This window comes from Myotis nattereri, assembly GCF_964212035.1.
Source record: "Myotis nattereri genome assembly, chromosome: 11".
NCBI lineage: Eukaryota > Metazoa > Chordata > Mammalia > Chiroptera > Vespertilionidae > Myotis > Myotis nattereri.
In genome coordinates this window covers 64501961-64516809 of record NC_138086.1, presented here as the reverse complement: position 1 = coordinate 64516809, position 14849 = coordinate 64501961, and the positions used below count along the sequence as shown (strand labels likewise).

Below are 14849 nucleotides of genomic sequence, written 5' to 3'. Positions count from 1 at the left end.
TTCCGGTGGCAGCCCTGCTCCCTACCTCCTCCAAAACACCTCCTCCTCCTGCTCTCTGCTCCCCGCCCCACCTGGGCCTTCCCACAGGCCGTCCATGCTGCCTCAGCACAACGCCATCACTTTCTCAGGAACAGAAAAGACATCTACAGAAAGTACCCAAGTGGTTGCTTGGGCTGGAATGCGGAGTGAGCTGAGTGCAGATTTATTTTCGGGGTGAGGGGAGTGTTCTAAAATCCGAGTGTGGTGGCAGTTGCACACCGTAAATCTACTAACCATTACGGAATTACACACTTCACACAGCTGAGTCTTATGGTATGTAAATTATCCCCAATAAGGCTAATTATAAAAAAGCATCAGTTCTGTTTAACAGTAAGTTATGAGCGTGTGTCCCCAGTGGGAGCAACAGCTCTGCCGAGGACGCGGAAGCAGGAGCAAATTGACAAGACTGTTCAGAGTTCCTCCAACTTTAATTGTGGGGCGAGATCAGGCAGCCGCTGAGGATAAAATGCAGTCCCCGGAGCAATCACAAGGCTGCTTTTTGTAAAGTGGACATGATAAGAGTTATTTTTTTATTAGCACAAGTGGTCAAAAGTTGCTGAAATTGTCCTCATTCCTCCACTGTCTCTTTTTTACCAGTTTCTTGCCCTTCAAAGAGAGGATACCTGGCCTCCACGTCGGCCCACGAGAGGCTGCCGTTGGCCAGATCTCGGATGACACTGGGCAGTTCAGAGACCTGGGGTAAAAGGGAAGAGAAGTCCAAGAGTCAACCAACTCGATCAGACTGTCAGAAAGGGTCACCCTGAACTCAGGAACCCTCGCAGCCACACCAGTGTTTAACAATAACTAAAACCAGTCCCCACAGGATGTTTCCTGTCCTGCCCTCTGCAGCCGCCTCACTTACCCATCCTCACCTCCCTCCAGCCCAGAACGCCTGCCAAGCCCCACAAAACCCAGTTCACCCACACAGCCTTCCTTCATTATCCCAAGTCTCTGTGTCGCATGCAGTGACTTCATGTGTGTCAAATCTAACCCTGAGAACAGGGGTCACCCAGGGGCCACTCAGGGAGCCAGGGCAGGCTGGTACACGGGAGAGCCCCAGCTCAGGGGCCAGCGTGTTCCTCAGCCATAAGCACACACTGGCCGCCAGGCAGCAGCCTTTCTCAAGCCTGAGCCCCAGGACACCCTGGAGATCTCCAAAGAGCAGTTTTGCCCACCCCTCCCCCCGACAGCCCTCTCCACCCCAGCTTCCGATTCAGTAGGTCTGGGGCGGAGCTTCTGCTCATCCAACAAGCTCCCAGGTGATGTGGACGCTGCTGGCCCAGGCCCAGCCTCTGAGAACCACTGACAGATGGGAATGCAGGTCTAGAGGAGTGAGACCTGGTTTTGTAAAAGGACAAGCCAGACTTCCGAACCAGACTGTAATGTCCTCTGGGAAAAGCAGTCTTTTCCCTCTGCTTTCCCCACACCTAGCTAGCTCGCTGTATCAGGCTGAGCGATTACCAGGCTCTAAATAAAAGCCTCCTCAAGATGAATAAATTAGCCAGGTGGCTGTCAATTAAGGTGGCCACTCTTCCCCCCCTCCACCCCCCTGCACTTCTCCTGTCTCCACTGTTACCTTCTCATTAAGTAAAATTACTACGACATATGCACTGTTTTAAATGGGTTAACATGGGAAAATTTATACACGCACATGTATACATTTATATAGAAATGTCCAAGTCCCTCAAAGCCTGCCAATAAAACTATGGCAACAACCGCTTGGGATTCTATTTCTCTTGCCCAAATAATCAAACAACTATAAAAGCAAACTGCCGGAGAATGAGCCCAGAGCGACCCGAATGGCTATAAAACATTAGAGATGTGTTCATGGATATTTTCATAATGAAACCAAGGGGACTTGGGAATCTGTGCTCTGTCTGCTATAAGCCTGATTAAAATTAAAAAGAAAAAAGGAAAGGGGAGCATCAACATCCAGCTCAAACGAGAAGGAACCAGCACACATTTCTCAGGCTACAACGGCCAAAGGGAGGGCGGGCACCTCAGCTCGAATCTGCCGCATGGAGTCCCGGTCCCGCAGGGTGGCCGTGTGCGGGGTCTTGTTCACGGTGTCAAAGTCAATGGTGATGCCAAAAGCCACGCCGATCTCGTCAGTCCTCGCGTAGCGTCTCCCGATGGACCCAGAGGAATCATCTACCTTGTGGGAGACGCCGTTCCTGGTGAGGGCTTCCGCTATCCAAAAGCAATTAAACAAATTCAAAATAAAATAATGGAGAGCCAGTGTCATCTAAATGTTGACTTACAAGTTGAGGAAACTTATAAAAGGAACTAAGACAGGAGAGTAATTAAGTTATAGCCCCAATAGAGAGAAAAATCCCCAAAGTTGAGTAAGTCCCTTGCTGGACCCCAACCCCTCACTGGCACCTCACACAGCTGCCGGGTGGGGAACGAGCATCAGAATCCACGGCCAAGGCCAGTCACGACTCCAGTACTTCCCCTTGCAGGACCCCAAGCTGCTCAATGAACTCTCCGTTTCCCAACATCGAAGTGAGTGAACTGCCCCAGGGACCACAAGGCTCCTGTCGGTGCTGGGGGCTCAGGGGCTGGAGACCCCTAGGAAGTAGCTGGAGAGCGAGGCTGCTCTCAGTCTGACACCTGGTCCCACCTCTACTCACTCAAACACTAGGAGGAAACCTCCCGAGCAAGCACACTCTCTCTCAGAAATAAGAGCAGAGGCTAGCACCACTGGGATTTTATTTTCTTAAAAAAACACTTCCTAAAATTCAGTCTCGACAGGGTTCCCATGAAGGTTGCTCAATTGGATTTGCTTACATAATTCCCTGACAAATGGCATGAACTCCTGGTTCTGGCTCAGTGGAAGGACGGAGCATTTGAATGGTGCTACCACCGCTGGGAAACTGAAGAACTAGATGAGAGAAATACAAATGTGTTAGTTTATAAAAATCTAAGTGTTACTGTCCAAACTTCACTATCAAAACACCAGGACACACTCGGAAAAGCAGCGTGACGGAAGAGAGCAGCAGGCTCACCAGAACAGACCAGAAAGGTCTGCTTCTAGCTCTGAAGTCGGACCACTCAGCTGAGCGCTCTCTCTGGACCTTAGTCTCGCCATCTACACAGCAGGTCTCTCCCACCTGCTCCACGGGCCTCACCACTGTGGAAGTTAAATGATGGGAAAGCACTCTCAAAGCCACCACAGAAGATGCCAATTTTCTGGAAATGTATAAAAAGCCTTACAACCTGGCTGGTGTGACTCAGTGGTTGAGCATCTGCCTAAGAACCAAAAGGTCACTGGTTTGATTCTTGGTCAGGGCACATGCCTGGGTTGCAAGCTTGATCCCCGGAAGGAGGCCTGCAGGAGGCAGCCGATCAGGGATGTTTCTCTCTCATCAATGTTTCTCTCTATCCCTCTCCCCTCCTCTTTCTAAAAACCAACAAAAAGCCTTACAGCCTTCCCTCTTTCTGTGGAGATCCCTAAAGAATCTCCCTTCAAATCACCAAATAATAAGTGGGAGGGCCCCATTCTGTCCTTAAAGTGTTTCAGCAGGTGATCTATGAGCCTTAGTGACCGAGTAAAACCAGAAAGTTTAATCAGCTCACAAATGTATGTCCAAAAGAAGTAACACAATGCAGTGTTGGTGGAGTAGCGGTGAGCACAGCTGCCTTCCAAAGGAAGTCATATGAAACAAACGAGCATGCTCTGTAGCCCCACAGGAAAAGCACAGCCCCTCACACCGCTCCTCAACAGGCTGCGCGGTGCTCAGACGGGAAAGAAAGCGAGGATATTCTGTGGAAGGCAGACTCGCCTGCCTTTCTGGGTTGGAAATGAGTTCTTAAGTAATATTTAAACAAAAGGTTCGCCTGAAGGTAAGACTATGAAACTCAGAATGAATAGGTCCCATAAAAATAATAAATGACACAGGTTCCAGTGCAGCCCACCCTAAAACCTAATAAAATTCCGATGCCCAGCGACAGTGAACACCCGTGGGGAGTAAGCCCCGGACTCCAGGGCTGCGGCTGTCGCGGTCACATGTTCAAGTCCGACTCCTCGCCGCCACCTGTGACAACTATTTGTGAGAGAGAAACGGGGACCTGCCTTCCTGGAAAAAATGTTATCTCACTGACAATGTTTTTATACCAAAGCCTTAGGAAAATGGGTTAGGAACTACGTGCTAATAATTTTAAAACATTTTTGGCTTCCCACAGCCTAATCAAATGTCTCTTCATGACAGGAATCTCTGCAATTCATAAAAAGCTGTCTCTAATTTCCTCTGGCTTAGCCCTTACAACATTTCTACCAGAACTCTAGTTTTATCAATATTGTTAGATTCAAAGGAACAGCTAAAAGGCTTTTTAAAAACCGATTTAAAAATAAACAGAAAAGCTCGAAGCAAACTTGACATCTGCAAAGAGCACATTCCGTTACAGACGTCATCCCTGCTGGAGGAGCCCAGCCTGCAGGCCTGGTGTCAGCCTCGCTCCCACTGTCTGCTGAATGAATGAAAAGCTGCTCCGTCAATGTCAGGAAATGGAGATGCAACTTTAGGGCAGAGAATACAATGGTGACTTTAATAGCTACCTACTACCAATAGTAAGTATGTCAGATGTACAATACTGGCACCAAGAGCTCATCGGTCCATTCTTTAAGGTTAAATGTCCCAGGAAGAGTCGATGTCCAACATGATGCACACATCAGCTTTAGAATGAATGGTCATGTAGATGAGACCCTTCCTCTCAGTTAACTTGACATTTATAGCTGCTCTTCTCTGGCCATTCTCCCTCTGACTGAGCGTCTGCTATAAATCAAGGAGTATACTTTCCGCAGGCAGAGGTGAGGTGAGAAGGTGAAGGAAGGCAAAGTGAAGGGATTAAGTGGCAGACGTGGGCAGCGATTCAGAAACAGCAGAACGAAAGGAAGCTTACGAAGTTAACAAAGACTTCTTATAAATACTGATCGTTAGCAATGCTTGGATGACAGGAAGGGCTATCCCCCAAAAGCCAATGCCCAATTTAAGATCTGTTACTCTCCCACACTGAAATCATCTGGGGCTCCTATAACAAAACACAGATCCCTTGACCTAGTGAATCAGTATCCCTGAAAGAACCTAGGAATTTATGTCTTTACCCCAAAAGCACCCCAGACAATTTTATGCCCTTTAAGGTTCCCTGAAAAGCTTTATGCGTGCAGACATAGTTTCTTGGTTTGGCCAAATTCTAAGAGCCATTCTTTCCTTTCCAATTCTCTGAAAACATGAGTATATCCAGAAAGTATCATTCCTTCCATTGATGCAACAAAGATAGTTCCCTCAAAGTGGTATGTTGTGTCTCAGAATAGAGATCACCAAGCAACTAAAACAGTGGCATCAAGAATAACCCGCACACCCTGAAGCTCAAACGAAATAACATGAGGCAGTGCATTGCTCTGTGGACAGTTACACAAAGATGAGTAGTAGCAGCTAACTGGTCACTCAGTCTTACATTAGCCAGTTTCATTTCTGGCCTTGTCAGAGAAAACACATGTGCGGGACAGCTTACCGTTCTCTGTTCGTCTCCCTCGCGCACGTGGAATGTATGTTCGAATACTGTATACATGATCCTGCCCAGCCCGAAGGAGGGTTCAATTACATTCGGGACAACTTCTTCCACTGCAAGAGAGAGAAACTCAGTAACATTCTCTGAAACCCCATGTGACGCATCTCAAGGCCTCGATAAGTAATCCTCATTAGCACTAAAATTCTCTCTCATCTAGATGAATTTTGATTGATTCTGTACATCAGAATAAAGACACATCCCTGAGAACTATTTGCTGGTAGGAAATGTGATGCCTTTAAAGCAGCAGTTCTCAACCTGTGGGTCGCGACCATTGGAAAACACATATAGCATATCAGATATTTACATTACGATTCATAACAGTAGCAAAATTAGTTATAAAGTAGCAACAAAAATAATTTTATGGTTGGGGGTCACCACAGGAAGAACTGTATTAAAGGGTCGCAGCATTAGGAAGGTTGAGAACCACTGCAAGAGAAAGTTGGAATGAAAAACAACTTCATCAAATTTCATTAGTTGTTTATATAGGACAGAAGTGAAACATGGCCCCGAGGTACTTCTTCCCCAGTTGGTCAGCCATGAACAACAGCGGCTACACTCTAACGTCCGCCTTGCCTATGAAGACAGTATGAAAACTCTAGAGCTTTTGTACGATTTTGCTGGGATGAACAATCTATCATGACAGCTGGCAAAATTAACAAGAATGATTCCTACACACACAAGTACCAGTGGTTTGTTTGTCTGCTTCCCATCTTGCGATGTGGATGAGAAGTCTTTGAGAGAGCCAAGTTACTGCCCCTGCGTGTCCAAGGTTCTGGGGTCAGGAGGCCCTGAGAGAAGTGTGCTCAGGGATCAGCACTCACTCAAAGACATTCAGCAGGGCCCACAGCATTTCCCACAGGGGGAGGCTGTACCTGTGGGACCCACAGGAAGTGTACTCATCAGAAAAACAGCAGGCTACGCACTGTCCAGGTCTAAGGTAACTAACTGACTTTAACCTTGGAGAGTTTACGCTGCAAGGAAAATGGGGTAACTAGAACTAAAAACTCACATATGTGAAAGAAAAAAGAACCTATTTCGTTTGTCTGTGATAAAGAGTAAGAATATCATTTTAGCACCGAAACCGGTTTGGCTCAGTGGATAGAGTGTCGGCCTGCGGACTGAAAGGTCCCAGGTTCGATTCCGGTCAAGGGCATGTACCTGGGTTGCCGGCATATCCCCAGTAGGAGATGTGCAGGAGGCAGCTGATCGATGTTTCTCTCTCATCGATGTTTCTAACTCTCTATCTCTCTCCCTTCCTCTCTGTAAAAAATCAATAAAATATATTAAAAAAAAAAAAAGAGTATCATTTTAGAAACATCATGGAGGCATTTTCGGCCCATCCTTCCGGGGCGTGCGAGCAATGGCTCTGAACCAGCTACAGGACGGTGATGAAGTAGCCCAGGCCATGAAGAACCCCCTGCTCACTGTTACCACTTCAGACCGCTTGCCCAGCTCCCCGAGGCCTGGCCCCAGAGCAGGCCAGGCACAGTGGAAAAGCAGGTCTGCTCTCTCCCTGGCAGGAGCTTCCCCTACCCACCACTCCCTGCTCCCAGGAGTTTTAATGCAGCCACCATAAACCATAAGCATCCTCATAAGTTCCAAAATACTTGCTCCCAAATTCACAGAATTTGTTCTATTTTTAAAAAGTCACCACCTTGGCATTTAAAAAAGCATTAAAGATCACTAAGTGAAGTTTAACAAGTTAATCTGCCAAAAAAAGTAGAAGGGGTGAAATCCCTCTTTTGCTTAGGAAACAAAAGCACCTTTCCTTAAAATAAAAAAGAAAAAAAAGATCTTTTAAATCAGAGATATTCTTCATATGCACCTGAGATCATAGGAAATATAAAGGTGGCATTATAAATTATTCTCCAGTATGAGTACAATTATGCTCTTTAAAAAAAGGCCCAAGATAATGCCTTAAACATATCATCAAACTTAGGGTTATGGCATTAAAAATTTATTTTCCCTCTTCAAATTTTCAGTAAACTGGTGATGTTATAAAAGTAAAAAAACAAACACAAACAAACAAAAAAGCCTTTAAGGAATAATAATATTTTTTTGTTTGTTTCTTAATTATTTTTACAAACTTACCATGTAGTGTTTTCTGGAATCTCTTCACACTGACCATGTCTCCTGTTAACTGAAATGTTTTCCCTTCGGTTTCAACAGTGAACTCCCTACAAAGAAACATTACACGTTAGTGAAAACAGGCATCCCTGCGCCTTCATTCAAAGGAGCTTTACAGACCACTACCTGTTCTCCATTTCAAGTGGAATACAACTTACTCAACTCTTGGATAGAACAGCTGAAGCCAAACTTAAATTACTTCATAAGAAACACCAAATTAAGTATTATTCAAAGGCATCAAATAGTATTGTGGGAGGCACCCCAAAATAGGAATTGTTTTATAAAATTCCGTAAGTGGCTTAATAACCAATTCCTTTGGTTCTGACATCAAGGTAAAACCAAAAACAATGTTTTAAAAATTCAATTTTGGAATAATTACAATAAATTTGTCAAACACAGGCCTGCTGACAAAAGACCACTGTTCTCTTTATTGTCCCAACAAATGTAAGAATGACCAGCTTGTCATTGTGCAAAGTAATCTTAAAACTCCCACTCTATTTCCCAAATAAACTTTGACATTTATGTTGATGAAGATCAGCTAAAAGTTGGATGATTCTGTTTGATATGTCGATATAAAATATTATCCCTCTGTCCCCAAATAACTGGCTGCAGTATGTTCCCATCCTGAGATACACCCATTCTGCTTCGGGCTAGAAGACTTCACCTTTACAATGCGCTCATGAGGCATTTCCTCCCATTATGAAGATCAGGTAGGGTCTCTCACAAGCAGCTTAGTGCTGGGAGAGAGAGGCCCCCTGTGGCTGTCTCTGAAGCTGTGAGGCTGACGCAGGTTGCACTGCGTTCTGCTAGTTTCTAGCAGGGATGATCTCATGATTACATGAGTGACTTTCACCGACCCCCTCCAACGGTACATTCTGTCTGAAGTCTGTGCGTGTGCATTAAAGATCCCACTCCACAAACCGTATCGTATATATTCTCTCTGCAAGCACGGCCTAACTATAGAGTAGGTAATGGTTATTAACAAGCTGAAATAAGCAAAGAGGAAGCCATTATTTGAGAATAATTAAAAAAGGAAACTGTCTTATTTGTGGATAATATCTAACTAGTGATCTATGTCCGTTTTACTAAGATTTGAAATGGATAACTGTATTCTCAACTTACAGGGACTCATCTTGCAATAGGTCTTTTGACAGATATATACATGCACATGCAACCACCATCACTCCTGGGGTGGCCCTGTCCCTTATCTCAATCCCCTCCAGCCCCAGTTAATCATTGCTATGCCTCCTATCACTGTAAGCTAGCGCTGTCTTTCCTAGGATTTCGCATAAACTCTTTTGTGTAAGACTTCTTTCACTTAGCCTAATGTCTATGACAGTTGTTGGCAAACTTTCTGTATAGGGCCAGATATAAAATATTCCAAGGTTTTCAAGCCATATGCAGTCCCTTGTATTCTTTTTCTTAAACAACCCTTTGAAAACGCAAAATTCATCCTTAGCTGGAGGGCTGTATGAAAGCCCGGCCTGCATGGCTCAGTGGTTGAGCGTCGACCTATGAACCAGCAGGTCACGGTTCGATTCCTGGTCAGGGCACATGCCCCGGTTGCAGGCTTGATCCCCAGTGTGAGCGTGCAGGAGGCAGCCAATCAGTGATTCCCTCTCATCATTGATGTTTCTCTTTCTCCCTCTTCCTTCCTCTCTGAAATTAATAAATATATTTTAAAACAGTGTGAACGATGTTTGAAGTGTACTTAAAAATGTGTATTCTGGTTTTTAGACATTATATAACTGACACTAAATTAATAGTGATCCTCAACTTTTGTCTACTTGCTCTACAATTACTGAGAAAGGGGTGAAAATATCTCCAACTATAATTGTGGATTTGTCTATTTTTTGTTTTAGTTCTGTCAAGTTTGCCATACACATTTTGAGGTTGTTTTTAGTTGCATATAGTTAGAAGTGATACACCTTCCTAATGAACTGACCCTTTAACATTGTGAAATGCAACTCTACCCCTGGTAATTTTCCTTGTTCTGATGTTTACTTTGCCTGATATTAATAGAGCCACTCCAACTTTCTGATTAATGTTTACATGGGAACATTTTTTTAAACCTACTTGTGTATTACAGTTACAGTAAGTTTTCTAAAAACAGCATTTAATTGGGTCTTGAATTTTTTAAATAGTCTGACCATGGCTATTGATTTAAATGTTTATAGATCAGTGATTTTCAACATTTCTTTATTTATGGCACACATAAACTAATTACTGAAATTCTGCAGCACACCAAAAAATATATTTTTACCAACCTGACCAACAAAGGTATATTTTGATTTACAAATAATAATAATAATTAGTAACAGTAATTACCTACCCTTTTTGCTCCAAAGTGACTTTTTAAAAAATCAGGTGCCTATACTTGTGTATAAGATTTCTGGTACCAAGAATTAACCAATCAGATACAACCTTATTATGCTACATGACTAATAAGATGCAACTCTACTGTATGACCTATATATTTATGTTTAAGGCAGGGCATTCATACTAGAATGCTATTGTGTTGGCTGTTGTCATTTTTTTTATTTGACAATTTAAGGGAGGGTCAGTCAGATATTGCATGTCTTATAAATTCTTGTGGCACACTGGCTGAAAATCGCTGATTTGAATCATTATATTTAGTGTAGTTATCAATACTGTTGAGTTTAAGTCTACCATCTCATGAGTTAGTATTTGTTACATCTGTTCTTTGTTCATTTTTCCTCTTCTGTCTTCTTCTAGAGTATATTTTATTATTCTACTAGAGGCCTGGTGCACAAATTCTTGCACAGGTCCCTCGGGCCGGGCGGCGATTGGGGTTGGCCTGCCGGAGGGAGGGACCTAGGGAGATTAGACCCAGTAGCAAGCTTGCCAACAGCTGATTCCATGAGGAATCGGGCTCCCTCCTCCCTCCTGTCTGGGTCCGGGGTGCGGGTGAACCAGATTCGGAGCTGTCAGGGCCCCAGCAGCAAGGTCTGGGTCAGCGCGCGTCATAGCTACCAGCCAGTTGTCTGGTTGTTCTGGTCTTTCGGTTATAATGGTCGCTTAGGCTTTTATATAGAGAGATTTTATGTCCCTTATTGGTTTATTAGTTATATCCCTTTGGTTTTTATATGTTTTTTTCCAGTAAATTGCTCTAAAATTTACTATTTGTACTTTTATTAATCTATCATAGGCTACTTCAAGTAATATTATGACATTTCACTTATAATATACCTGGTACACCTTACAATGTTCTATTCCCAATGCATCACTCTCATCCTTTGAACTATTGATGGCATACATTTTACCTCTATATATATGTTGTAAGTTTCACAACACATTGTTATTGTTTTTGCTTTAAACAGTGCATTATCTTTTAAAGAAATTAAGAAATATCATTTTAATGAAATCAATGAAAATGTAATTTATTATCTACCCATGTATTTAGCATTTCTAGAGCTCTTAATTTCTTTGGGTAAACTTAAATTTCCACGTTTCTGCTTGAAGAGATTTCCATGCTTCTGCTTGAAGAACATCCTTGACATTTTTTGCAGGTAGGTCTGCTGACAATATATTCTCTGAGCTTTTGTCTGTCTGAAAGCATTTCCTCTTCATCTTTGAAGAATATTTTTGCTGGGTCTAGGGTTTTTGTCGGTAAGCACTTAAAAAAATTTCATTCTATTGTACTGTGGCTTGCCTTGAGTTTGATGAGAACTCCAATCATTCCTATCTTTGTTCCTTTTCATATAAGGAACCTTTTCTCCCCAGGCTACTTTAGAGTTTTCTATTCATTACTAGTTTCCCGCAATTTGATTCTGAAGTGCCTATATGTGGCTTTCTTTGCTTATTCTGCTGGGGTTGAACTTCTTGAACCCCTGGGTTTATTATAGTCTGTATCAAATTTGGAAAATTTTCAGCTATTGATGTATCTTCAGATATTTTCGCTATATACACTCCCTGTGACTCACAATTACACGTTAGACTGAAGATACTTCTCTTATTGTCCCAAAGGACATTTTTTTCTCCCAGTCTCTCTTTCTATGCCTCATTTTTAATAGTTTCTATTGCTACACTGAGTTCCATACTCTTTTTTCTGCAATGTTTAATTCACTGTTAACCCCATTCAGTGAGTTTTTATTTGAGATACTGCCTCTTGATATTCCATTGGTTCTTTCTCCGTATATATTTCCATCTCTCACCTCATAAGCTCACATGCTCCCTTACGTCTTTGAGCATATAAAGCATATTTATAATTGTTTTAAGACCCTATGTGTTTATTCCATCATGTTTGTCATTTCTGGGTGTTTCCTTTGATTGACTCTTTTCCTCATTATAGGTCACATTTTCATATGTCTACACATTTTTATTGCTTTTCAGACATAGTAAATTTTATACTCTTTAGTGTTAGATTTTGTTGTATTCCTTTAAAGATTCTTCTCTACTATATTTTTTTTCATTTATGCTTAAAACAATTACAGAGACTACTCCAAAGTTCAAAAACAGAGCATTGACTTGAAGGCAGATATGGTTTCTAATCCTTCCTCAGTCACTACCTTGGACAAGTCTCCTCTAAAAAAGTTATTGGGTGGGGGTGGGGGGAATCTTTGTAGTCCATTTCAAATCTATTTCTGGCAACAGTACCTAAATCTTGGCAAGCTCAGTCCTTTAAAAGTAGCCAGAGATAGCACTTACCTGCAAAGAATTTGTAAAGACAGTAACCTCACCCTAACCTTCAGAACCTGGCAGAGAGGACGTATTTGCCTGGAGCCCATGTAGAGCACACGTCTTAAATCTTACCCTTTTTCATTCAGTAGTTTCTCCATTTCTGTAATGTAACACTCATCACAAATGGCAAGGTACTCCATCACCAGCTTCGCGTCCTTCTTATACGCCTTACCAATCGCTCCCTTATTGGGTTCAAACTGAACAACGTTGACTGTTTTGTATGAAGTAGTCAAGGAATCCAAAATTGTAGAACTACCTCAGTATTTCAGAAAATGATCTTGAGAACCACGAAATCATTCAAAATAAGTAAACACCATCAGTAGAGTTTTTTTCAAAGTTACAGGAATATATTATCCAAATAGCAATAGAAGCTGATACATAACATAACTTCTGATAATAATTTATACATTTCTAAAACGTCCCAACACCAGCCCTAAGATCAGCTCACTTCACTGTCTGGTAAAGGAAGGAAATTCCTACTGTGCTGATTAACATAACAAGTAAGCTCAATTATTATTTTATCTACCATAAAATGGCACCCATCTTTTGTTAGAAAATGTATTCACCAGGTACTCTTTATGCAAAGAGCATGTCGGTAGGTGCAAGTGTGGAGAAATGATGCATTTTGGAAATGGCTGAAATGCCCTCAAAGATATTTAGAGCATTTTTCTTAAAATACTTCTTTTAAAAACCAAACACTGAGTGGGCACACATCAGATTTTAAGCAGAGAGAATAGGAACGTAGCAGTAATGGATGAAATAATAGGTTTAAGTATTGCCCCAATATCAAATACCTCCGTTTATCCACAGGAACAAGGTAAAGAGCTGGACTTGTCTACTTGCGAGATGTTCGCGCATCAATCCTGAGTTGAGAAGTAACTAGAAAGGATATGGGCTCTCTCAGCGGCTTCTCCGCTACAAGTGGGACTTTGGTGGCTCGCGCATGACAAGAAAGGTCATAACAGGACCGATCAGCACATCCGACTATCTCAATCCAGCCCTAAGAAGACGGAATAGATAAAAACATTTATTCTTTACTTTAGGTTCATTCACAAACCCATGCAGATTGTAACTAACTCTTTCACATACTCAAGGATGACTCAATTATAGAATCTCTCCTCCTAACTTACAAATGTTTGAAATGGGGATTCTCTTACACACCAGGCGGCTAACAACCCTATCAAACATAAATCACAGATGTACACAAAGTAAATCTGTTATTTTCTGGACAGATTTATTTTGCCATGCTGTGAATGTGGGCTAAACTAACAAATTCTAGGGTTTAATTGTGGTTATAAAATGTGAACCTAGAAAAAAAACAGGTGTGTTTCAAATTTGTGAGCAGGATTTAAAATAAATCTGGCAAAAACTCCTCCGCTCTTCGGATGAAGTGTCTATAGCTCTCACCACTTGGCATCAGCTGGCTGCTTCCCACCCACCAGAAGAACACTCAGTTAAGAGCAGGCAATGTTTAGGTCACAGAGGAAAGTTTAATAACAGCATGGGTGCCAGGTTCCATTTCTTGTTAAAACCTAAGATACTTTTCAAAAGCACAATCTAAATTGTTTTCAAAGACTCTTAAGAACTTGTTATTTGAATAAGAACAAAAGAGGTAAAAGCCTTATTTTAGTTAAGTATCTAGTTAGTCCTCATGAATATTTATTTTTTGCCTTTGATTTGAAGAGTTTGGGAAAAGTCAACCATCATGAGCTTCCTAAGTGCATGTTACCACATGGGGTGCTTGAAATAAAGAGAGCAAATATAAAACTCATATAAGCTCAGAAACCGCAACACAAAACAACAAAACAGGAATTAAAGAACAAAACCTGAAAACATGTAACATGATATTCACTAATATGTCAACTTAAATGTACATGCTTAACTGTATAAACTTGGTGGTTATCATTTACCAAAGATGCGAATTAACCTACTTATGTACTAAGAGGTAAAATTACAAAATCATGCCTGGCAAAGGTAAGCAACTTTGGGGCAGTGGTTGCCTCTGAGAAGGAAGAAGAGAAGATGGAGCAGAAGCAGTATCAGTAACTATTTTTTATTTTAAGAACATAAATATTAACGGCACAGAAAGAAAGTATTAAAGTTTTCAGAGGCGTTCTCCCCTCTTCTAGATTCTGTTACCTTGGAGCTTCTGGTTTGTTTGTCCTGTCTTCCAATGACCTTACACAAAACACTGTAGCCTGATCTCAATCCTAGGCCAACATCATTTTCTTAATTTATTTTTTCTTTAATTTTTTAAAATTTAGGAATAATTTACATATGTTATATTAGTTTCAGTTATACAATGTAATGATTTACTATTTTTATATATTGCAAAATGATCACAATTTTTCAATCTATATATATAAAATCCTAAGCAACCATTCAACCATTCAACTATTAGCGATGATGCT

General features: G+C 41.8%; 1 protein-coding gene across 1 annotated transcript in view; it reads right to left on the bottom strand.

Annotated features, from left to right (window-relative positions):
* Positions 1-448: 448 nt before the first annotated feature.
* Positions 449-14849, bottom strand: part of GARS1 (glycyl-tRNA synthetase 1) — a 35139-nt gene continuing 20738 nt past the window's right edge. The window contains exons 11-17 of the mRNA XM_081102825.1: positions 13331-13438; positions 12511-12656; positions 7702-7787; positions 5554-5663; positions 2830-2923; positions 2039-2229; positions 449-733 (exon numbers count right to left, since the gene is read on the bottom strand). Coding sequence (XP_080958951.1) covers positions 608-733; positions 2039-2229; positions 2830-2923; positions 5554-5663; positions 7702-7787; positions 12511-12656; positions 13331-13438 — 861 coding nt within the window. The 3' untranslated portion in view covers positions 449-607. The remainder of the gene's footprint in view (positions 734-2038; positions 2230-2829; positions 2924-5553; positions 5664-7701; positions 7788-12510; positions 12657-13330; positions 13439-14849) is intronic.